We start from the raw sequence: 26,811 nt of genomic DNA, 5'->3' as shown, positions 1-26,811 counted from the left end.
CTAAAGAAAGGAAAGGGGGTTCAGCTTAAAAGAGCACTATGAGGCAGATACTATAGTAGGCACTCCAATATACATTATTTCAGTTAATCCTTTTGTTAGCTTAAGAGAGAGATACTTATCTCCTTAGAAATAGAAACACTTAGGTCCAGAAATTAAGGAATTTGCTTGTGGTCAGTTGTGTAAAGGCCAGTTTGAACTGAAATCTGCAAAAATTCATAAATTAAACTTTCCTGAAATCTGCAGAAATTCAATAAATCAGACTTCGATGAAGTCCTCTTGCGTAATACAGTCTTTGCTGTCAAGCACAACCTGAGTCCAAATTCCAGTTCTGCCACTTGCTAGCTATTTGCCTTTGGAAAGTTCCCCTCCTCTTCAAGACTCAGGTTCTACGTATGTTGAGTGGGAAGAGCAAACCATACTTTTTATGATTATAGGGAAGATTAAGTGAGAAGATTAAAAATGAAAAGAACTCAGGGGTGCCTAAGGTGGCTCAGTCATTAAGCATCTGCATTCGGCTCAGGTCATGATCCCAGAGTCCTGGGATCGAGCCCCGCATCAGGCTCCCCGCTCAGCATGACACCTACTTCTCCCTCTCCCACTCCCCCTGTTTGTGTTCCCTCTCTCACTGTCTCTTTTTCAAATAAACAAATAAATAAATAAAATTTAAAAATGAAAAAATGAAAAGAACTCAGAATAGAGCCAGGCACATAGCAGGTATTCAACAAATACCTGCACACTCTGTCCTCCTCCTCCATTAATTAAATATCTGATCTGAGCTTATAGCATGTTAGTGGGGATGGGGGACCAAAGTTACAACAAAATCAAATAAAAAAAACTTTCAGCAAATGTATAAGACAGTGGTTCTCAAAGTGAGGTCCCTTGACCAGGAGAATCATCGTCACCTGGAATTTGTTAGAAATTCACCTTTTCTGACCCCACTCCAGCCCTAATACTGAATCAGAAAATGTGAATAGGGCCCAGCCGTCTGTATTTTAAGGAGCCCTGAGGTGATATGGATGCACACTAAAGTTTCAGAACCACACGTATAATGGTTTTCCCATTGCATTAATTTAAGTCAAATATTTCACAGACTGTGGTTAGATCCTAATAATCTAACAACTGCTGTCCTTTGGTTTTTATGCATTGTTTTCAGATTACTCTGATGTACTCTGCTGATTAAACCTCACTACAGGAAAGAGTAAACCAAGTGAAAGGATGTTGCATTAAACACCTTATAAAAAGGGATTCTCTAAGTTATTGATTTGATACAAAAAGATAAATGTCGAGAAGTTCTTGAGGAAAGTCATTTTAATGGCTAAATGGAGGAAGTGAAGGCTAAATTGGGAGCATCTTTCCTAATCCCAGGAAGAGGTAAGCACAGATGACACTTCAGAAATCCAACGAATTTCATAGAGAATTATTTTCCCTTTCAATTTAGCTGTTCCTGCCCCAATCCCTTTCACTAAAACTGGGTTCCTAACTCATCTATTCTGTTTTCCCAACTTGAAAATCTGGAAAACAACAAAGCAATATCAATCCAGAAATCACATACTTGTCATTAGGTGTAAAAGTTTACGTGCTTGAAGACCTCAAAACATTGAAAGCTACAGAACAAGAACGGGATGCGGACTGTGGGTTGGGCAGCTGAAACCAATTATGCAGGAAATTTGGCATCTAAAGTAAATGGTACATCTGAATACTTAGAATGACTCTCAATTATATTAAAGTAGTTTTAATTTTTTCCAATTGCTACACTACTCCTCCACATCCCTCTCCCAAGGCTCTACTCTTCCATGCTTGCTTGCAGATGATTTCAATTGTTTTCTATTTTCTTAATCTTCTCTATTATCTCTGCTGGTTTTTTTTCTGTCCTCATTTCATGATTTTTTTTTCTTACAAGGCACTCATGCAGGGTCTGATGCTTCCACAAACGCAGAGATTTTTCTTCCTGTCCTTGAAGCGACAGCTTGTCTTTCCCCTGAAGTGTCTTTGTCGCAATGCCTGATAAACTGTTTATTTTTCCTAACAGCTTTCCTTTTTTTGCCTGAAAAACAAACATTAACCAAAAAAGTCCTTGTTTCACTAAATTGATACTTTTTATGCAATCGCTGGTGCTAGAGCGCCGCCTGCTGAGCAAATGAGGATTAGCAGGTCACACGGCTTTTGATTTAGTAGAGGGAAAAAACAATTGGACTGGAGTGGCCATTTTCTCATCGTAGGTACAGATTCTTCAGCAACAAGTGTTAATATTCTTACGAATCCTTCCTCTCACTATCCTGCAGAAGCCACTGGACATTACCCCTAACAGAACTACACCATGGTATTATAAAACTATTTTTTACCACCATCTACCAAATACTTAACAAAATGCCCTGTGTGGAATAGAATGCCAGCCAGTGAGATAGGGCCTTTCTCTGAATCAGCTAATGATATGGAACCTGTGACCTCATATGGCAGACTATTCTGCCCATTACAGAGAGCCCAAATTATTGCATAGGCCTTTCTTACAATAAACTGAAGTCAGCTTTCTATAATCCTCATAGCTTTTATCTGCAATTCCCAATTCTTCTGAGATGCCACAAGATTTAATTACTTTTCCACATGTGAGCCCTTTGAATATTGGAAATATGCTACCATATCCCCCTAAACATTCAAAATACCATTCACTCCCCAATAAATATAACCCAGAAAAAAATCTGATTTTGTGTGCAACTAGTTATGAACTAAACATTTGTATCCCTCAAAATTCATATGTTGAAGTCATGGCCCCCAAGGTGATATTTGGAGGTGGGGCCTTTGGGAGGTAACCAGGTTTAGATGAGGTCATAAGGGTGGGGTCCTCATGTTGGGATTAGTGCCCTTGTAAGAAGCAGCAAGAGAGCTTTCTCTCCCCTCCCCCCTACCTTTCTTTCAATCTTGCCCCTTCCCTGCAAGAAGGCAGACTCTGCAAGCCTGGGAGAGAGCCTTCACCAGAACCCTGACCTCAGACTTACTAGCCTCTAGACTGTGAGAAATAAACTTCTGTTGCTCAAGCAACCCAGTCTATGGTATTTTGTTATGAAGTGATCCTACTCTACACAGCACAGTCATATCTTGCAATAGTCCACAGTACATTCTATACCCTACAGGTTTTATATTCAAGTAGTTACATTTTAAAGTGAGCTAACTGGATGTCCCTATTCTACAGCTGAGACACGGAAGCAAAATTTTATACACACACACACACACGCATACATATATACACATATATGCCACAGCAAGTTTCTGCCACAAGAGTTTTTGTAAAAAGCTCCTCACTAACTGCTGACTTGCCATCTCATCTGAACTCAAAATTCTCATTTTCAGGGATTCTCTGTTACTCCAACACATTCATAGTACCCGGTTTCTCAGAAACTCACATTTTCAACAGCAGCCTGGGAAATTTCCCTGCTAGTTGGCTCATTCACGAAAAATATAAACCCAATGTAGTAGACTGAAAAAAATGACCACAAATTCTTTTCCTCCTTGTACCTATGCCCTAGCAATGTGACACTGTAGTTCCTTCCATCAAGAAATAGAGTCTTTTTCTCCACTTCTGGGAAGGCCCTGAGATTTTATCCGATAGAAATGACATTGTACAAGTTCAGAACCTATGTCTCTAGAGGCTTTGTGTGTTCCTGATTTCATGCTTGGATCCCTGAGTTACCATATGAATGAGCCTAAAATAGCATGCTGAAAGATAAGCGAGTACATGGAGAAAGCTCTCAGTCATCTGAGCCATCCAAGCTGAATCCATTACAGGCATAACTCAGAGATATTGCAAGTTTGGTTCCAGACCACCACAACAAAGTGAATAGTGCAATAAAGCAAATCAAATTGATTTTTTTGGTGTCCCAGTACATATAAAAGTTATGTTTACACTGCACTATAGTCTATTAAATCTGTAATAGCACTATGTCTAAAAAACAATAATACATACCTTAATTTAAAAATACTTTATTGCTAAAAAAATAGTAACCATCATCTGAGCTCTCAGCAAGTCGTAATCTTTTTGCCGATAGAGGGTCTTGCCTTGATGTTGATGGCTGCTGACTGATCAGGGTGATGGTTACCAAAGGTTGGGGTGGCTGTGGCAAGTTCTTAAAATAAGACAAAAATGAAGTTTGCCACATCGACTGATGCTTCCTTTCCCTTGAACACTTAGATGCCATTGTAAGGTTATTAATTGGCCTAATTTCAACATTATTGTGTCTTGGGGAATAGGGAGGCCAGAGGAGAGGGAGAAAGACAGGGAAATGGCTGGTTGGTGAGCAGTCAGAACACAGACAATATTTATCTATTAGGTTCATCCTTATTATATGGGTGCAGTTCATGGAACCCCAAAACAATTACAACAGTAACATCAAAGATCACTGATCACAGATCACCGAAACATAATGCTGAAAAAGTTTAAAATATTCCAAGAATTCCCAAAATGTGACATAAAGTGAGCAAATGCTGTTAGAAAAATGGCACCAATAGCACTTGCTTGACCCAGGTTGACACAAAACTTCAATTTGTAAAAAAAATGCAATATTTGCAAAGCACAATAAAATGAGGTGTGCTGGTATAAACCAGTCAAACCAGTTAAACCACCAATTGACCAGCTACATGAGTAAACCCAGCCAGGATCAACCAAGCCCAGCCTAGACTAGATCTTCCCAGCTGAGCCCAACCCAGATTGAAGAATGACCTTCAGAATCATGAGCTAAATAAATAGCTATAAAGCTATATAAAACTGCAACATCACCTATAATGCACCGTAGCCATAAATAATTAACTTGAATCTAATCAAGTCTTTAGTTATAATTTCCAGTTTATAGAAAAGACATGGGACAAAGGAACAAGCTAGCTTCTATTTGGCAATGAGACAGGTATATATAAATAAGCACACACATATGCACACTCTCCACACATATCAATTTACAATCTTATCTAGTTTTTTCAGTTAGAGAAGGCCCTTAGAACTTTAGGTGCACATTTCTCCAGCAGTTCTCCTTACTGTGCCTAAAACCTAAATTAGTCCCAACACTGTTTACAGTATTCTGTAAACAGAATACATAAGGTTGCATCTCAGGGATCCTAAGGAATGTTGAGGTCCAGCCACTTTAGAAACTATGACAAAGATTTATCTATATGCAGTCCTGAATGGATCACTTCTCAGTTAAATTTTTTTAGGACCACTTTAACATTCAGTCTCTGAAACCCAGCCACACAATCTCTATGACTCACACAGAGTCAGGGAAAACCATCAGACTAATCATTTTTTATCTCAAAATTTTTATTCTCCTTGACATAAAGAAGGACTATTATCAACTTCAGGTGGATTATTATCAACTGCAGGTAATAAATCAGTCTAGGTGTTTCAACTAGAAATGCATAAATATGACAGGAGTTTGGGTTCATCTGGTGTCAGGAACAGTTTAGAATTTTGAAATTCTTTTTAACTAATATTACATATTTAAAAAACCAAAACCATATTTGCTTAAAGCTTTTCTCCTTCATTCCTAAATCCAAGTGTATTATCACGGAAAATGGAATCCATGTGCTGTTGAACTGAGTCACACTCCGTTCATTACAGTGCATTACACTGTACAACACTGACATTCTCTTTTGTAGGAGTTATTAAAAGGTTCATGATTCTGAGACCAAAATTTCAGAGAACTTTCTTCTCCCAGACCCTCAAAGAGTCCCAGAATTGTAAACCATACTTTTGACTGGAACAGCAAGTTCTTTTTTTTGTTTTGTTTTAAGATTTCATTTATTTATTTGAGCAAGAGAGAGAGTGCACAAGCAGGGGAAGCTGTAGGCAGAGGGAGAGGGAGAAGCAGACTCTCCTCTGAGCAGGGAGCCTGATGCAGGGCCTGATCCCAGGACCCTGGGATCACAACCTGAGCCGAAGGCAGCCGCTTAACTGACCAAGCCACCCAGGCACCCCCGGAACATCAAGATCTTAAGAGTTTTGTCCAAATTTAATATTCACAAGATGGAAAGATTTTCAGATTAGTTAAATAAGTCATTCCCCCACTTTCCTTTGTCCTTGATTCTAACTGCTTTGGATAAAGAGAATTAAAAATTTCTCTATGAAGCAGCAGTCAGTACACTCTTGCAACTGAACAGAACAGGGTAACACTGGAGAATTCCAAAGTAAGGAAAGAAAAGGCACAGCATGAATGCAAGGTGCTACCAGGCTCTTCACAAAGCCCTTTTCAAAATATATCTCCCAGTATTGCAGCATCCCCAGACAGCAGATGGGGAACTGTTAATAGCACAGCTGGGGGGGGGGGGGTGCTAATGTGAGCTCAGGTGAATATTTTTACCTCCCAGGACTTCCAGTGACTTCTCTGAAAAATGGCAGGTTACCCTTACCCCAAAAGGTGTTATGGGAGTATTTCCTCGATACCACCAGTTTCCTGGATAAGTGCTCTAGTTACTATTATTGCATAACAAAGTACTACAAATGTAAAAGTGTAAAAAAATCATTTTATCTTTCTCATAGATTCTGTGAGTCAGGAATTCAGGCAGTGCTTGACTGGACAATTCTCCCTGGGGGTTGCAGTCAGATATTGGCCGAGGCTGCAGATATCTGAAGATTCAACTAGGCTACACATCCTAGATGGTTCACTCACATGGCTGGCAGCTGACTGGCAGCCTGGGAGCTCAGCTGGGACTGCTGACTATACATGGCCTCTACCCCATGGCAGTCTCAAAGTAACTGGACTTCCTTACGTAGCAGATCAAAGCTCCAAATGCAAGTGTCCCTGCAACAAAGGTGGAATTTGCATGGCTTTTTATGACCTAACCTTGGAAGTCACTAGATCAATTTTATCACATCCTATTGGTCAAAGCAGTCCCCAAGCCTGCCTGTATTCAAGAGAAAAAAGCTACAGATCCCCATCTCTGAATGGGAAGTGTGTCAGGAATTTGCAGATGTGATGTTAAAACCACCATAATAACCATGGATACTCACAAAGAGTAAGGCAGACACTATTGCTGCCCTGGCCCATATGTGAGTTTACCTACAACTGCAGAGGACAGTTCCTTCAATTGCTGACAGTGACCCACTTTGGGGGGGCCCAGGTCTTTCTTTATTTCTCAGCCTAAGAGCTTTCTCTCTATGTGGGAAGGAGCTAAGCCCTCAGGGGCAACCCTCAACCAATAATAAAGTCAGTGGATAAATATTCAACTTCCTTATCCCTTGGCAGGACAGCTCTGAGGTAAAGTCAGGTGGTGCCCAACATGATAGAGAGCCACTTGGCCTCAGCAGCAGCCAGCTCATTAATACCTCCTGTACTGGCTTTCCTCCCTTCTCTCTCCAGCACTCTCTCCCTCATCTCTGCTTCCTGGCATCAATTCCAGCACCCAACTGCCTGTCCTCCAGTCTACTTTTGAAGACCCAAACTAAAACACCCATTACGTGTGTCCCGATGGGAGAAGTCTGGGAACTGTTGCAACAGGTGACCTCCCCAGTTTAAATTCCTGCTATTATTATTATCCATATCATAAACGTGGTTAACTGGGAAGGTCTGGGATTGCCCTGAGTGTTCAAAGAAGTTCCAGGGTAAAGCCAAAACTGCCCCAGTGCCTGGGTGGGTAACTATTTCATTAATGGATCCCACTTTCTCCATGAAATAAAGTACTTCCTAGAGTAAAAAGGAGGTCCCTCCTTGGTCCCTTAAAAGTAGCCATAAAAGGGGCACCTGGGTGGCTCAGTAAGTTAAGTGTCGACTCTTGATTTCAGCTCAGGTCAGGATTTCAGGGTTGTGAGATTGAGCCCCACATCGGGCTCCGTGCTTGGCATGGAGCCTGCTTAAGATTCTCTCTCTCCAATTACAAACTGAAGGTTTCAGAGGGGAGGGGGTGGGGGGATGGGCTAGCCCGTGATGGGTATTAAGGAGGGCACATATTGCATGGAGCACTGGGTGTTATATGCAAACAATGAATCATGGAACACTACATCAAAAACTAATGATGTACTGTATGGTGACCGACATAACATAATAATAATTTAAATTTTAAAAAAAGATTCTCTCTCTCCTTCTCCCTTTGCCCCTCTCCTCTCTCTGTCTCTCTCTCTCTCTCTCAAAAAAATTAATTAATTAAAAAAAAATTTTTTAAGGTAGCCACAAAAATCAGCACTGAATGATGGCCTACAGCCTGAAAAGAAATTAAGCAAGATTGAAAATAAATACATCCGAGTAAAACCTAAACTTTCAGAGCCAGCAAACTTCAGGCAATTACAATTTCAGCAGCCAAGGGGAGATTTTATTTTATTCTTTAACTTCTCAATCGTGCCTACTGGAAGTACTACAACCCAGGCTCAAGGTATGCTCTCAAATTAGTTTATCAGATGAATCAGGCTTCCCTTGGCTCTCAAGATCTTTTATAATTAGCTTTGTAACATAATGCATACAGTGGCTACGGGCAAAGCTCAGAGGAACGAGAAAATTCATTTAGAGCAGTTGCCAGAGTTCGTGTTTTCTCAAGCTTAGCCAGTTAATTCTACCTCTGGGCATAACCAAGAATGGGTCTCGGGGTCTGCCAGGCTTGTCTGGCTTCCCTTTAGTTGGAAATGTCTGGAGAACCAGTCCTCAGTTTCTTTGGAGTGTTCTTTTGATATCCCACCTGAATGAAACAAGTGCAGCTGCAGAAATGACAGAAGTCTATCATTTGTCAAACCTTGTATTGAAGTGGGAATTTAACTACGTATATGCCAACCATCCCCAAACCTCCTTAACTCCCATAGTGTGCTACTAACAAAGGTAACAAAACTGCATGGGACATAGCAACGTGGTTGTTTTCTTGAAAGAACTCCAGAGACCAAATTATACAATTTCTAACACTGGGCTATTCAGGGACCTGGTAAACACAGAAACCACAGAGGGGAGGGAAGGGAAAAGAAGTGGGGGCAGAATGTCTGCTCTAATTCCGCATTCATTCTGCTGTGCTCTGTTTTATAACAATGTCAGCTCTATGGAATAAAACCAAATGTGGTTTCTGTGTCTTTAAGGCCCAGGCAACTTGGGCAATGGATGGGTTGCCACGGCAACTTGTAATTCTACTGTCTACTGAATTGAAAAGCAACAATAGAAAATCCCTAGCAAATAAAGTGGGATACCTCTCAATGACAATTATCTGTTTATCACAGTCTGGTTTTGAGCTCTTCGAAATACAAACACCTAGAATCCTTTGCTATGTTTGATTGAAGCAGGGCTAATTTTTTCTTTTCTTTTCTTATCAAAAGCTCTCAGGCAGAAAAGAAGAAAACAAACAAACAAACAAGCTTCTGAGAGAGTTTAGATATCAAGCGTCTTCTATGGCCCCAGAAGAATGCTCCCACTATACACACACAGAGAAGGAGGAAGCAGGATTAAGCAACTCAAAAATCTATAGCAACATAAGGTAGTAAAACCTCAGCCAGTAAATGTCTTACATCAGACCTCCCTGTAAAAAAGGCCTGAGACCATAATAAGTTTTGAGATGTGTGCTTTACATATACACATACAAAAAAAGTATTTTAAGATTATAACCCCAATAAAACATCAAAAAGTTCTTCTATCCACAGTCAATTTAAATTTACTTAAAGACTGTTGGGCATCTTGTAAAGACACTAAAGCTACAAAAACAAGGAAGACCCAGTCTCTGACCTCTAATAAGCTCATAATTGGGGACTAGGGAGAGAGGTACATAAATTACATGACCAGTTTTCCCAAGTGTTATGGGCTGAATTGTGTCCTCCAAAGAATCCATATGTTTTAGTCCTAATGCACAGTACCTCAGAATGTAACCATATTTGGAGATAGGGTCTTTAAAGAGGTCATTAAATTAAAGCAAGGTCATTAGGGTCAGCACTAATCCAATCAGACTTGTGTCCTTATAAGAAGAGGAAATTTGGACACAGACATGCACAAACGGAAGATGATGTGAAGACATAGGGAGAACACAGCCATCTACAAGCCAAGGAGAGAGGAAACTTCTCCGTGGCCCTCAGAAGGAAACAACCTGGAACAGAACCTTCTCTCATCGCCCTCAGAAGGATACAACTCTGCCATCATTTTGATCTCAGACTCCCAGCCTCCAGAACTGTAAGAAGTAAATTTCTGTTGTTTGGCACCTGGTCTGTGGCACCTGGTCTGTGGCACTTTGTTATAGCAGCCCTAGCACTAAAGCTATATTCTAGAATAGTGGTTCTCAATCTTTTAGCTGCATCAGAGTCCCCTGGAAAACTTATTAAGGCATTGTTGGATGCACTCCCAGAGTTTCTGATCCAGGAGGTCTGGGGAGAACTAATAAGTTCTCAAGTGATGCTGATAATGCTGGTCTAAGCACTACCCCTTGAGAACTACTGTTCTAAGAGGTACAAATTACATCAGATCCTAACAGACTCAAGTCAAGAGGCCTCTTTCTCCCTCCTTCCTGAATCTAAAATGGAAAGGATTCTAACCTGAGCTTCACACCCAGGAACAGTCACAGGTGAGCTTGCCCCGTATAACTGCCCTGCAATCTTAAAAGCTGCATCTTGCAGAGATCCTAAACTTTAAGACACAATAATCCTGTCCACTACTAAAACATAGCCCGTGAATGGGTTCTGATAAATTAAACCAGTAATTCTCCCTTCATTGAGAAGTTAGGCAGGTATATGAGGGATGGAAGGCAGAAGATCGGGGAGAGGGGACAAAAGTATCTCCCCCTCTTGCCCACCATACAACCCAGGCTACTGGCCCCCTGTCCTGGAGTCACACTTTAGACGTTCCAAAAGCTATGCCCCTCTCCTCAGGTCAAGTATGCCCAGAATCCATACCACATTCCAGATCATGCTCCAGTACCCGAACTCCCTACCCAAATGACCCTCGGCCTGCTTCCAGGGCCTGCAGAGGTTCTTTCCTTTATCCTCCCACAGCCAGACCACATTGCCAGTATGCACAGCACTCGGCCAAGGGATAGTAAAAGAGAGGGGATGAATGAGCTTGGACCTAGGAGCTGGAGTGTCCATGAGCATTTGTGAAAGGCTCAGCAGGCCACTGGTACTTGGGGTGGAAAGAGTCCTAATCTGTAGCATTTACTGATTTCCATAGTATCAATATTCTCACTGTGGCCAATTTCAAGATACTAATATGAAGTCAACTGGCTCACAAAATTCCCAGAAAACAAAAACAAAAACAAAACAGTCCTTCATACTGTGGGACAAAGGCAGGAGTGGAGAAAAAAATAAGGGCAAGCTGGTGGACTTCATTTGTATTCTTGCCCTGGCCCTCTTATATTAAAGGTAAGCCAAGGGCATCATCCCTGTATCAACAAGATGTGCTCTGGTCACCAGCCATAGTGGCCATCAATGCTGAGCTCACAAAGAAGGACCCATCCTCCCTAACACTATTCCATTCAGAAGATAACATTGTTGGTTGCCTACCCAAAAGCCATTCCCCAACCCTTGTTCTGCTGCTGTCTACAGAAGCCAAAAAATGGTACATACTTGCTTTCCAAGCTCCCTTGTAGCATGAGACACAATCTGGCCTATGGGAGCTGAGAGGGGAGGGGAAGTCTGCTGGGGCCTCCTGAGAAAGGTTTCTCCCTAAAAAACAAGAGGAAGGCCTCTCTTTATTCTCTGGACATACTCCTTCTGCTGTGATGCCTAACAGTGGCACCCACCATCTTGCAACCATGAGAGAAAACATTACAAATATGCACAAGATGACAAAGAAGGATCAGAAGCTACTGGGTTGTTTCTTTCTTTTAAGTAATTGTGGTAAAATACATATAACATGGAAATTTACCACCTTAACCATTTTTAAGTGTACAGTTTTGTAGTGTTTAAATACAATCACATTGCTGTGCAACAAGTCTCCAGAACTTTTTCATCTTGCAAAACTGAAACTCTGAAACATTCCTATCCTCCCCCGCCATCCCCAGGCAACTATCACTCTCTATCCACTATATTTTCTATGAATGTGACTACTCTAGGTACTTCATATAAGTGGAATCACATAGTATTTCTCTTTTTGTGACTGCGGTATTTCATTTAGCATAAGGTTTATCCATGTTGTAGCATGTGTCAGAATTTCTTTCCTTTTTAAGTTTGAATAATATGCCATCGTATGTATATACCACATGCTGTGTATCCATCAGTGGACGCTTGGGTTGCATCCATCATTTGGCTATTATGAATAATGCTGCTATAATGTGAATATCCAAATTTCTCTTCAAGACCCTGCTTTCAATTCCTTTCGGTATATACCTAGAAGTGGAATTGCTGGATCATATGGTAATTCTATTTTTAATTTTCTTTTCTATTTTTAATTGTTTAAAGAAGCACCACACTGTTTTCCACAAAACTGTACCATCTCACATTCCCACCAAGAGCGCACAATTGTTCCAATTTTTCCACATCCTCATCAATACTTGCTATTTTCTTTTGTTTTGTTTTGTTTTTTGTTTGTTCTCTTGATAATGGCCAATCTAATGAGTATGAGGTGAGCTCCTGGGTTCTTCAGTGGCATTTGGAGATACTGAACCAGCCTGGAATTGCCCTGCCTCCAGAAGTCTTATGCAGGAAATAAGTAATAAATATCCTTATTGTTGAACTCCCTTTTAGATAGGTCTTAAGCATCTTCTAATTGATGAGCTGCTTTTTCCTATAAGAACTCTAAGCAGAAAAAATTAAGATTTAATTCTGTTTCTCAAGCTTTCCATTATATGCTGTTTCTTACACTCATGGAACTAACAAATTCTACTCCAAGGTCAAGTCATGATATAGTACAACAGCAAATACAAAGGAGTATTCATAATAGCTCTATCCATAATAACCAAAAACTGGAAAGAACCCAGATATCCACTGACAGGATAAGTAAACTGTAGTACATCCATATAAAAGAATACTATTTAGCAATAAAAAGAACAAAATTATGATGGATAAATCTCAAAAACACTATGCTGAGTGAAGAAGTCTTATACAAAAGAGTACACATGGCAATGATACCATTTATATAAAGTGATAGAACGGGTTAATCTAATCTATGGTGGAAAGAAACAGAACAATAGCTATTGCCTCTGAGGGGTGGGGATTGCCTAGAAAGGGGCATAAGAAAACTTTCTGCATTGATGGTAATGTTCTATATCTCAACTGGGTTTTGGATTACACAGTGGGAAGGCATTTTGAAAATAAAGTGGCAGATATACCCTAAAGACCTGTGGATTTCATTGTCTATAAATTGTATATCAAAAGAGCAAACTATAAATTAATATTTAACTCTAGTAAATTATATGCAAGACGAAAAATTTAGGAGACAGTTTATTGAAGACTGCAATTTACTCTGAAATGCATTTTTAAAAATCTCAAGATAAGGACTGATGGATAGAAGGACAGATAGCTCTGTAATTCACAAGTAATAAAATGTTAATGGTGGAGGTGTCTGGATGTTCACTATAAAATTCTTTTGATTGTGCCAGCTAAGAGTGCTGGAAAGTAACAATAGGTACAAGTTTTAGTTTTATATGGTAAAAATTTTCCTGACTATCTTGAGGGTTGGAATAAAATTAAAGAGTTAGGGGAAGAGACAAGAGAATCATCACCTCCAAAAAGGTTACTCTCTTTCACACTTCAAGAACAAAAATTTGTATTTTTGTTAGGATCAAAAACTGAGAGTGCTGCCATGCAGGAAAGGGCTCCGCTTGAACTGTGCTGCCACTGGGCTTGCGGCTTCCTGATGTTCCCTGTGCTTTGTGCATCCAGTTTCAGTTGCCCCTTCTGCTGGGCATTGGGAACCTTGGGGGATATGAAATTCCTAGACATGACCCGTCTCCCCCCCAGCACCCTTCCTGTCCCTGACCTTAAGAGGTGACTTTGAGCTAAAGGTATTGTGAACACGGAGCAGCGAGGCAGGCGTGAGGGAGGAGGGAGTCACACCACAAGGACCGTGGACAGATGGCCAGCAGGGTGCAATATCACACCAGGTTAAGGCAAGTGTGATCAGCCAACCTTCAGCTGCAGGAACCATGTTTCTTTGTCTCCCCTCACCTCACTCCCCAAACAAAACAAATTTTTCACTCTCTGGCTTTTTTTCTTTTTTAACTCTGCTATTTATATACCATCATATTATGAATGTTAGCCCTGGAAGGGATGAGGGAGGGCATACAGTTAAATTCCTTCACTTTATAGAGGGGAGGTGAACCCAAAAGTTGAAGGGATCTTCTCAAGATCACTGAAGAGCAGAATCACAACTACAAAGGTATCCTCAATCCTTAATAAACAGTGAGAATATTCAAAACTCAAAGATTTGGAAATTCTTCCTACCCTTTTGGGGTATTTATGTTATTTTTACTATCAAGGAGCATTGAGCCCATCATCCCTACCTCTTGTGACAGATGTACACCTTGAACAATTATAGCGTCCACTGGAATACTAATGACCTTTTTTATGTATAGCCGTGTTCCCCTGGCTGCAGGGGGATACATTCCAAGACCCCCAGGGGATGCCTGAACGGTGGAAGTACCGAACCCTCGATATATCATGGCTTTTCCTATACATATAGACCTATGATGAAGCTTAACTTATAAATTAGGCGCAGTAAGAGATTAACAATAATAGGAAAAAAAGAATACAACGAATATACTGTAATAAAATTTACGTGAATGTGCTCTCTCAGAATACCTTACTGCGCTGTACTCACCCTTCTCCTTGTGCTGATGACAGATAGAAAATGCCTACGTGAGATGACGTGAGGTGAACGTCGCCGCGCTATGACGCAGCGGCGTCGGGCTCTTACTTCCGGTGCCGTCGGGGCTGAAGGCAAGTAATTGAAACTGCAGAAAGCCAAACTGCTAGTAGGGAAATTACTGTATTCTTGTTTCAGGGCTTGGAAATGGGATACGGAGTTGGTCATCTTTTGTCACTTCTTTAGCTTCTCCTGAGGAAGTTACTGGAAATCGGTAGTATCTGAGGGTTTCGGTCACCCCAGTCAACTATCAGAGCAGTTCTCCACTGAGAAATCGGGAACGGCCGGCTCACTTCAGCCCCAACGTGCCTGTGAGAGACCAAGCCACACAGACTGACCCAGGGAGGAGGCCCTGCGCTCACTGCCCCCACCCCCCAGGAGACTCTCCTTTCTCTTCCTCTTATGTCATTGCCTAAGGAAGTGTCAGTAGAGGACATCACTGCGGAGTTCTCAAATACATCTCATTTAGTCTTGCAAGCACTCTACGTAGTTTATACTTCTTATAGATAAGAGAAAAAGTTATGTGGAGGTTGGAGGATAACATTAAACTCGTATTATGTATTGAATCCTAACTAACGAGCTTCCTCTTACCCATTCCCGAACAATCCCATGAACATGAGCTTTACATATGTATGGATCAAAGTAGACTTAGTAAAACCACTCTGCCAAGAAGGAGACCCCAAGCCCAGTGCTCCTTTATTATGCAGAAGTTGAGAGCAAACTCTTGGCCCAAACATCTGGGGTTTATAGTCCCAACTCTCCATTCGGTAGCTGTATGACCTTGAGCCAGTTAACTTACACTCTCTGAGCCTTGGTTTCCTTTATCTAGAAAACAGAATTATTTCTTGGGGCTAAGAGTGGCAAGCTGGTAAACATTTAACTACCTCTGGGGGGGCGGGGGGGGGGGTACCTTATGAATGTGTATGTATTTATTTTTACTGAAAGGATGTATAGCACACTATTTATAAATTTGTAAGAAATAATCTTTACTATAAATCCAATATAACCAATTTTCACAGAATGCATTCCTTTATTTTTGAAGTTGCAACTAACAAGTACAGTTCTGACATGAGTGTTACTATTTTAAGTACATTAATAAAACAAAAATGAAACAAAAATTGTCAGAACTTGATTTGTTCACCCAAGATGTGAGCAACTTCTTCACTGAATCAGATAATGGTTTTCAAATACTGCACTATCTCGTCAATTTTCTATTTGCAACGTTTAATGGCTACAGGCATGAGACACCTTCAAGTTTAATTTGTACTATTAACACTTTCTCCATCACTTTCTTAAATCTAGACAACCAACAACATAAATCAAGCTCTGATTCATTGCATTTGCAGCTTTGCATAGTATAAATAATCCTACCACGGCCAAGTTTGAGCTACCAATGGGCCATCACTTAGGGAGTTGAGAAGAGATATGTAGGAACACCATTATAAAGTATTGCCACCGTATCCATAAAAATAAAGGTTCTGAGCCTCAAAAGCATAAATAACAATAAAATGTAAGATAATTAGGAAGTGAGGAGTTTTGAGTATTATCTTCTCAAATATAATTCAATTGTAAGCTTACATAATTTAATTTTTAATGATGGCTGTTTCTAACAACCAGCTCCATAAATTCCTGGAAATGTAACTGTGAGACCCTCGAGAGACCTTATAAGCTAGCTCCAGCACACCATGGCTAGAACGGTATTTGCTGGCAATTACTACTTAAGATGCTGTGATTGGTGGCCATTTGCTTCATGTGCACACAACTTCCTCAACACTGTCTGGATTAGTGCCCTGGGTTTTCAAGGAAACTCATTTTGCATTTGGATAAAAAATATTCTTGAGCCATACATGTATGTTCAATAAATGTGTAATGAATAACTAAACCATCAGTTTATTCCTCCAAAGTCCTGTTAGATAAAACAGCTTAGAAAGAGAGCAGCCTAGCTATAGGGAGCAAAAAGATGATCAAGAGAATGAAGTGTAGGTGCTTTCCACTCTGGAAACTACCCTACTTGCATTTAACTGCAGAACTGAACAGGAAATGAAATGGCTGTTGTAGGGGGGAAAAATAGATGAAAATTTACAAGCAAAGGAACAAAGTAATGGGGGGGGCAGAGGGAAGTGCTGCGGTTACGGATAAGGAGAATTCAGAGAAAAATGAAACCATAGAAAAGAAAAAACACAGAACTTACCTTAGAGAGTTTTCAGAAGATCATACTCAATTCCATGGTTACCAGTAGGAAAATGGAGGGAAAAAATTTGAAAACACCATTTTTTTAAAAAGATTTTTATTTATTTGACAGAGAGAGACAGCCAGAGAGAGGGAACACAAGCAGGGGGAGTAGGAGAGGAAGAAGCAGGCTCCCAGTGGAGGAGCCTGATGCAGGGCTCCATCCCAGGACTCTGGGATCACGCCCTGAGCCGAAGGCGAAGGCAGACGCTTAACGACTGAGCCACCCAGGTGCTCCTGAAAACACCATTTTCATCCCAGGTATTTGAGTCTTCTTTCAAACACTGGTCTCACCCTCTTTAGTAATTTATATTAAAATGTAGGGGAAATGTTAATTTTGAGACCATCTTTACGTTCTTGGGACCGTGCCCCACAGAAAGCAACTCTGACATTGTGAAGAGCAACTCTGACGTGGCTACTAGAACACAGGCCATAGTTGTTGCTAAACCTTTACACAGACCAAGAATAAAGAAAAGCAAATGTGATCAATTTTAACAGGCCCGAGTAAGTGTAAAACTAAAACCAGATCCATGAATTGGCTGTCTACTCATTCACTCACATGCAGCACTTCCAAAATTCAAAAGGAATTGAATCTATTTTGTTTTTCATCAACCACACATTTATTTAGAGCTCAATGGTGATTATACTATTCAAGTATAGTGCAAAAAAGGGACAAAATACAAATTTGTACAATAATCCACGGAATATGATCAATATCCTGATTAACACCCAAAGTGGGTTAAGGTTTTTTCTCCTGAAAGCATACCTTCCAAGGATTACCAAGAAGTGCTCAACACAGAAAAAAGGAGGGGGGGGGTGCTCCTTGGCAGAGGACGTTTGGGAAAGACTGCATCCTAAACCCTTCCTTAAAGAAATCACGATACACACTTGCTCATTAGAGAATGGGACTGACATAAAGCAATCTCAGTAACCCTGTTAACGCAGCATTTCCAAGTTTATTTAATCAAGGAGGCCCATTTCTCCCACCTAACATCAATTATCATCCACCGAAAAGTAGTGGGTATTACTGGTCTAGGAAACAACTGTAGTGAGTGCAGATTTAAGCAACTGCTTCAACTTTGCCAGCATGGCTACAACCCCTAGGAAAGGGGAAAGGAGGTGGTGGTCTTGTTGAGGCATCTTACCCATTCATAGCCAAGGCTGAGTCTTGGCTAGACCAAGCACCCCTCCTTCTCTCACCATCCCCTTCTAAGAAAAGACTACCACATAGAGCAAACCACTACTCAGCTGTCATTGTAGAAAAGAGCAACAATCCTCGCTGGACTCTTAAAACAAACTAAAATCAAAAGAGCCCTACATACATACGTTCCACCATGCTGAATCAGAGATTTAGGTAAGATGTACTGCTATGCTCAGGGAAAAGTAGTAAGTTAGAATCTTACAAAAACATCAAGCTAGAAAGATACCAAAAACCACACTTGGTTAGAAATAATATTTATTATCCCCTCCCCCCATGTACAGATTACTTTTCAGAAACATGATTATCCATGTCCTCATCAATAACAGTTTGTAGAAAATAAACTTAATTCATATCTTGACAATATATTTCTATCACTTTTTTAAAACAATAGCCATTTTATTTTTCCACGTTAGTTCAAGAATAGCTTCAAGTTTTGTTTTGAATCAAATCAAGACAATCTTTGTTTATAGGCAATTTCCTGACAGATCCCATCCCCCCAACCCCTAAAAAAAATTCTATATCCTAAGTGATAAACTCTTCTTGTACATTCAGCAAACTTTATATTGGAAAAGAAAAAAGAATAATTGAGATAGGTACTTACTCTCGTGCACAGTAATAAATCTAGCTGAGCTTCTACACCTTGCTTTGCAATGATGTTTACATAAAATAAATCATTTCTTATCAAGTTACAATGGTAATTTCTTGAAATGTAGATACAAAAGCTATACACTTAATCCACTGAAATTGCCTTCTAATTTTTTTAATCTGTAATTAAACCATCGCCCTAAGGAAAAGCTTCAATTCAAGAAGATGTTTCCCCTCTCCCTCAGCTATTTCTCTCTAAAGCTTGAATCCTCTCTCAGATCATGTGAAGAGCTACATTAAAAGCACAGAAAAAAAATGTTTTAGCTTGCTGACATAATGCCCTTAAGTTTGCTGACATAATGCCCATATTTTAATTTAAAATGTAAAATCAGAGTTAAAGCATCACTGAATTCATACAGTACATTGTCAATTAATCAACAGTGTCCCACCGACCCAGAAGTTTCCCAAATTGGTTGTCTTCTCCACATTTAGTAAGTTTATACCCAATGACTCAATCAAAGAATGTGCTTATAATAGGCTGCTGGTTTAATTTTAGTAGTTTTAATATCGGGCTATTTTCAAATATAGAGATGCTACAAGTGGCATATGAACTATTAATTTTGTTTCCCATTACCTACAGGAAGAATTTGTTCAAATAAAATTTTACAAAACAAAATGTGAACCTACATACCTATATATAGATGTATACATGTATATATTGAACCTAACTAAAGTTTTATAAGCAATACTAACATAGTTCTGGTTACACATTCCTAAAGACAGTAATTGTTTTAAAAGATAACATGTTATAAAGAGGCTTATGCAAAAGGCAAAAATTAAGAATAAACATGATCTTTGAGGTTTTCAGGATTACTTCAAAAAACCATTTCTATCCCCCATAGAAGAAAACTATGCATTTATCTTAGGAACAAAAATTATAAAAAGATAATGCTATCATGTAAAGAATTCACAAAAACTATACTGTATATCCCATAAAGTCTTACCTATGTAAGGTAAATCACAATTATGGTTTATATTGTATTACAGACATCACCATCACCTTTCCTCTTTAATAATGAGAGGATTTAACTTCTTTTTTTGACTTACTTAACAAGTGCCACAGAAAGTCAAGTCCCAGTAGCAACAAGTTAAACAAGATTACAAAATAAGGCATTCTGCTCACATGTCATTAAAGTAACAGGCTGAGTATAGTAAAGTGGGCTCTCTCCATTCTTATAGTTTTATATAATCCAAAAATTATATAGAAGGCAATCTTTTCAAAAAAATTCCAATTAATTGCTATTTTCCAGGGAAACAGAAAAACATACGTAAAATCCTCAACTTTGGCTCTTTCTCCTACTGCCATAAACAGAGGCTGATCTTCTCTATTTAATAAAGCCCAATATTAGAAATGTGGATGAAATGTCTCTGTACCACTTCTAAGCCTGTAGGTCACATACACTAAATGAGTTTTCAAATTATAGAGTAAATCTAATTTGACAAAATCCCTGTAGTGTTATTTAGGAAAAAAAAAAGAGAGGACTCAAAACACAGTTGCACACAAACGCATACATATACATACATACACATACACACACACACACACACACACACACACACACACACACGTACAGAGCCAACACATTGAACAGTTTTCTTAAAACATTGATTGGTTCTCCAAAAAGAATCAAAATATTTATCATCAAGCTGCAGCATGTGTATAAGGGGCAGCAATGTAACCTTTTTTAGTACAAGGTAAGAATCTGAATGAACTTTTAAACTAGTACCTTGAACCAAAGATTTAACAAAAGATGAACTCTAAAATACGTATTTTTTTGAAATTTGGACTCAACTGCCTGTTGTACTTTTACATTAAGTGCTGTTTAAATAAAAGTAGAGCATAAATTCAATAATCTACTGTCTAAACATTTAAAGCAATGGTTATGTCATCAACAGGTAAAATGCACCTAATTTGAGTCTTTGACACCACTTGTTTTAAGTTTATTGTATGATAAAGTTCTTCACAGTTTAAAATATTGTGAAGAAATATGTTTATGTATAACTATATTCACACAGATATTATGTACACATACTATGTATTTGATGTACCCATAAACTTTGAATGTGTGCCAGGAGGATACCCCACACATATGCAGGAACCCTGAATAATAGGTTGGTGTGGACTGTGAAATGATTTCTCAGAAATACTTAGAAATAAGGAAAGAATATTATTACGAATAATTATAATAACAAAACAATTACCTTATTTACATAGTGCCTATCTCCCAAGAGGTAAATATGCTTTATAGACATTTTTTAGTATCTGTGAGGTGGACATTAAGAACACTATCAATTTTTATTTTCCACAACCAATTAACCTGCCCAGGATCATACACTTTAAAAAGCGGCAGAACAAGATACAGACATGAAGATCTCCTAACTTGCAATGTCTCCAATTACCAGATCAAATGGTCTTGGGCTGCAATCAAGTCTTCATCATACAACAGAATTTCTACCACAAAGGATTAGTTTTTAAGTCCTCATATACTTGTGATTGTGCGTTATATTTATACCACAGGGAGATCAAAATGATTTTTGGTTTTGGCAGATGAAAAAGTCTAACATTCAGTGTGACTATAATTCAGTGTAACTTCTCCAGTTTAAGTGCGACACAGCTGATTGGTCTATAGGGGAAATGCGGTCAATGGCTAACCATGGCTGAAGAAACCTCAATCCAAACAGCTACTGCATGATTACAGAGATAGCCTACAATCTTGTATTGTCTTAAAGGTCTTTTCTATCTCCACATATGGTATACACATATAAATAAGCATTTTAGCACAAAATGTACAGTTAGCATGAATCAGTTCATGTTTAAATAAACAAAGGCCTTAGGGGTGAACTTTAAAGGCCAAGAGCTCCTCAGAGTGCATGTTGTTTAAAGATCGAAGATCTGGCAACTTTAGAAGAAGTTTTGTAAAAATAGAGGCCTCGTTTGGATGGTTTTTCATTATTAAGGTCCTTAGTGCACGGATGAGAGTCTCCTGCAAAGCCTCCACAGAGTTGACGTTTTCTATTCCAGATCGATCTAACAGAGAGTAAGGAATAGACAGACATGAATAAGAGGACACGTTATTAACATTAAATATAAATATCAATTAAGAGAAAACATTAAATATAAATATAATTCTTGCTCATCAGTCTCATTAATGAATCCAAAACAAGGTTTTATACATTAGAATAAAGGAAAAGATAGTTGACAAAATTTTTTAAATCCCAATGGCAAATTCCTGTACCTACTTATTATAAAGAGATATATCACACAGTACACTTGACAAATCAAAATTCTTTAGTGTTTAGTATTTTGTTCACAAAACTGGAGGTTCTGTTTTTTAGAATTAGATGCCATCTGCTAATTTCAACTGCTGACAAAATAAAATGAATAATGTAGTTTACAGATTTTTTTCTTCATATGGAATATATCCACATTTGTATGTTACTACGTATGGCAGGCAACCTCTAAAATGGCCACCTCATGCTGGTATCTACACCCTTGTGTATCCCTTTCCCCTTGAGGGGGCTAGACTGACTTACTTACTTCTGATGAATAAAATATTACAAAAAAAAAAAAAAAAAAATGGCCTCCACCTTCAGCATACTCTTGCTCACTTCCTCTGAGAAAAGCCAGATGCCAGGTGCCATGTTGTAAACTGCCCATGAGGTGGGCCCAAATGCTAAAGAACTGACGGTGGTCTCTAGCCAACAGCCAGCAAAGAACTGAGGCATTCAGTCCAACATCTTGCAAGGAAATGACTCCTGCCACAACCACGTGAATAAGCCTAGAAGCAGATCCTTCCCTAGTTAAGCCTTCATAGTCGACCACAGCCCTGCTCACAGTTTGACTATAATCTCCCAAAAAACCTTCAGCCAGAGGCACCCATCTAAGCCATACCCATATTCCTAATCCTCAGAAACTGTGAGATAATAAATGTATGCATTTTTAAGCCACTAAGTTTTAAGGTAATTTGTTATGTAGTAATAGATAACTAATATACTATGCAACCTCATTACCTAGTTATATTAACCTGCATTCACTACCATTTAGCATACTGTGTTTATTAAGCTCATCATACAAAATGTTATTAAACTAGTGATTTAGTATAAACCATCAATAAAGGTAAGTATCTTAAAATTAGCCAAACCTAGACTGTTTGCCCAGGGACTTTTTTTTTCATCATCAAGGGCTATTTCTTCCCTTTACAATAGGAGGCAGTAGAGCACAAGAAATACTCAATGGCTCCCAGTATAGGGAGTGGTAATTAGTAAGAAAGATGATGCCAAAGGAAGCAAAAATCTCTAGCCATTCACACGTTTTTCATTCATTATTCACAAGGATATTTAGGCTCTGCATTGTAACTGGTAGCTGAAAAGGCCACTATATGCAAATACTAAAATTTCATAGTAAAAAGCAAAGTCTGATTAACTCTAAATGCAGGAAAAAATGATGAAAACAGGTTTATCTTATATTTAATAAAATGTGGATTATTATTCAACTATGTGCTAATTATTATGGAAAAAGAAACAATCTGAATGTTGACTACTGGTTTGGGGGGTCATATGTTTTCAGATAAAATTATTACATGGACAAAGACCTCTTAACATTTGACTTTGGTCATACAATCTTAAGGGACATATAAAACTACTTAAAGCCTTCAATAATGCTTCCAAGAGTCTCTCTTGCCTTTAATATTCAAGTAATCGTTTTCTTCAACATCCTTGCAATTTATTAATTCCCTCACCAAACACTTACTGAATGTATAAGGCTACTGTGATAGGTGCTAGGGAATTAGCAGTCAACGTAAAAAACCAAAATTCCTTCCCTGAGAGCAATTATAGCAGAAGAAAATACCTGGTTTGCATCATATCATCAGTAATTTACAATACCAACAACTGGGAAAAGAATGACAGTGAGCCCTACAAACAAAATAATCTAAATAGGCAGGGAAGGATACTTGAGTTGGAACTAGTATTATGAGTCTTTCAGTGAATACTCTTGTGTTGGAAAGACTTATGCTTCTTCTATACAACTCATAACTTGAGGAAAATGGATTCTTATACCTAAAAATGTAAATTGCATTAAATTTTTCTAAAATCGCAATTTCTAAAACCATGATCTCATGATTTCAAGGCCAAATAACCTACCTACTAAACTAGCTGGATCATAAACAATAATCCTCTAGAAACTGTAACAATAGAATGCACAAATTGAAATGAAAATTAATCTTCTAACTGATGTACTGTTACACTACACTTACTTTATAGTTTATAGTATAGTTTAATTCATGATATACCTGTCCTCTACTTCAAGCTTAGAGAGGTTCTTGATCCCTCACCACCATATCTCACCAAATCTATGTATATTCACTTCCTAGGGATGGAAGTCAAATTCCTTCCACAAAAACCTCTACGAGGACAACTAAAATCCATTATCTAGATGAACTTTGTTCTCACGCCGATATGCCCATCCCTAATCTTCAACTGCTGCCATTTCACACAATCTCAAGAATTTACCTTCCAGGTATTATTCCCTTTTTCTCCATAGTATCAATAGTCTTCTAACCTCACAGGCAAATATCATGTTTTAGATTTCTTTCTCCCTTTGCAGCTAGAGCTATTCTGTTAACAAGTAGTATAGCAGAAAGGCTTTGAAGTTAGACTAACAGGAGTTCAAATGCATGCTCAGCCAATTTTTTAAAATGCACGATCTTGGGCAAATTATTTAACCCTTCTGTTCTTCAAATTTCTTGCCTGTATTTGAGAATAACACATCCTAGCTCACATCAGAGGTCTGTTGTAAGGATAAAATTATATAAATGAGATCTAGAAACTAGCACTTTTTCTGACAACAATCAAATCAAAATCCAGATGGCAACTGTAGACTCCAAGAAAAACAAAAAGCTATTTTAAATATAAAGCAAATACAATGGTTGCTTAACTCTAAGCAATTAATAGAGAATATAAATAATCCATTTGTTATCTGACACACTTGGAACATTCCCCCCTTAAGAGGCACAGGTTTAGGGCAATATTTATATTGCCTTGGGGCGCCTACATGGTTCAGTGAGTTACGTGTCTGACTTCAGCTCAGGTCATGATCTCGGGGTCCTGGGATTGCCCCGCATTGTCACGTTGTCACACTGTCAAGTTCCTCACTCAGCAGGAAGTCTGCTTGTCCCTCTCACTTTCCCTCTGCCCCTCCCACTGCTCATGCTGTCTCTCTCTCAAATAAACAAAATCTTAAAAAAAAAAATTTATATTGCCTTGTCAACCATTTCAACCCCACTGTGTGAACACTGTCAGTACTCTTTACATAATCCTAATACTGAAAATGCAGATTTTTTACTTTTCAATATTTAGAATCATAAAGCATGGAAACTGATCACACCTATAGAACAGAATGTTAATATTTTCATTCTTGACAATGTAGAAGAAATGGTATAGCAAAAGAAGCCAGGATATGGAAGAAGGAGATACTGTCTCCCTGTCTAAGAGGAAGAGTCTATCTAAACTGAGAGATTATGTAAAGGTAAAGGGTCAAAGAATATGGGCACATTACAATTTCATATAAAACAAAGTAACTGTAAAAATAAAACTTATAAAAAGAAGCTACTTTTATTTGTCAGTTATATCTACTCAATAAAAAGAGGTATAAGCACAGTATTTAGAACTGGGTGGGCAACTCTCAGAACAATTAGGAAGAAAGACGGTTAGAAAGAATTCTAGTTCTCTGAAGAGTAGGCTGGGAGAAGGAAGGAGAGACTTTTATTTTATCCTCTTCTATAGTTTCTAAATTTTATTTTCCTGTATAGATACTGCTTTAAAAATAACAATAGTCCTTTCTAGGTGGTAAAGATTTAAGTCTGACATGAACACTATCATATATTTAAGTGAAACAGCAACATATTATTTTAAAATGCATGAAATTTTACATGTGTATTGCTTACGCACCTTCATATAGACAGAAAAAAAATAAGAATGCATTATATTCTTCTATAATCATTCTTTTTCACATGGTATGTCAAACATTTTTTTACGTGTCATAGATCAACTAGCAGGCAAACGGTACATGGATGAACAGGTGAACAGACAGAGACCCCTCCTAATGTTGACAGTGATCTTTTTTTGGTAGAAATATTATCGTCTTTATGTTCATCTTAGTATTTTCTACTTTTGCAAAGAACCCATGTAATTCTTACAATTAGTAAACAAAAGGCTTTTTCAAAAGCAGATTAAAACAAGATAAAAATTATGTTCGCTTGGTAGAAAATAAAAATAGCACATTTCCTGGTACAGAACTCCCCCTTACCCTCTGCCGCTGTTTCTTCCTTTGCACCATCTCTGAGACAGTCCCTCCTGCTCCAGCTACTCTACCACACCTATCTCGGGAAGAGGTCACTCCACTGCCTCCTACCTGAAGTTATTTCAACAGCCTCCCAAACTGCCCCTCCAGCTCTGATGACTCACTTGTCTAATCCGCCCAAGATAAACATGCAGGACTGATGTCAGACCATCGCTTTGCTCATGCCTCATCATTCCCTTACACTGACTTTCCACTGCCCCATATCTCAGTTAAAACTTCTCTGCTTAGTTCTCCTCATAGTCATTCCATAAAGGTGCCCCTTGAACTCACAAGCCTTCTGTACCTTTCTTCCTTGATGTACACATTGGGCTTTGGCCACCTGCCCCTGCCCTACCTCATGCTCTCCCAAGCCGCTTCACCACTGTGTTGATGGGAAAATCTACTAACCCCTCCTTCAAATTCCAGCTCTACGTCCATCTTCCCCACAAAGCTTTCTCAAGTAATTTCATCTTCCTTCCTAGAATCCCTACTTCCTCAGTCAGAACCACATGGCTTAATACCATAATGCTTTTGGTGTTACTTGTCTCTCCAAATAAAACATGAATACTTGGAGAGTAAGCTTGTGTCTTAATGCTTGTTCTGTCTCCCCCTAGCACATATTGATCAGATAAAGAAATTAACAAGTATGGATTACCTTTAGTTTCACAATA

At 38.8% G+C, this 26,811-nt stretch overlaps 1 protein-coding gene across 1 annotated transcript in view; it reads right to left on the bottom strand.

Annotated features, from left to right (window-relative positions):
* Window positions 1-18,394: 18,394 nt before the first annotated feature.
* NR1D2 (nuclear receptor subfamily 1 group D member 2) overlaps window positions 18,395-26,811 on the bottom strand; it is a 29,614-nt gene continuing 21,197 nt past the window's right edge. Inside the window, exon 8 of the mRNA XM_026496916.4 lies at window positions 18,395-21,829. Within this exon, the coding sequence (XP_026352701.1) occupies window positions 21,633-21,829 (197 nt within the window). The 3' untranslated portion in view covers window positions 18,395-21,632. The remainder of the gene's footprint in view (window positions 21,830-26,811) is intronic.

The sequence above is a fragment of the Ursus arctos genome, unplaced genomic scaffold (assembly GCF_023065955.2).
Source record: "Ursus arctos isolate Adak ecotype North America unplaced genomic scaffold, UrsArc2.0 scaffold_20, whole genome shotgun sequence".
NCBI classification, from domain to species: Eukaryota; Metazoa; Chordata; class Mammalia; order Carnivora; family Ursidae; genus Ursus; species Ursus arctos.
This window is presented reverse-complemented; position numbering and strand designations above follow the sequence as displayed.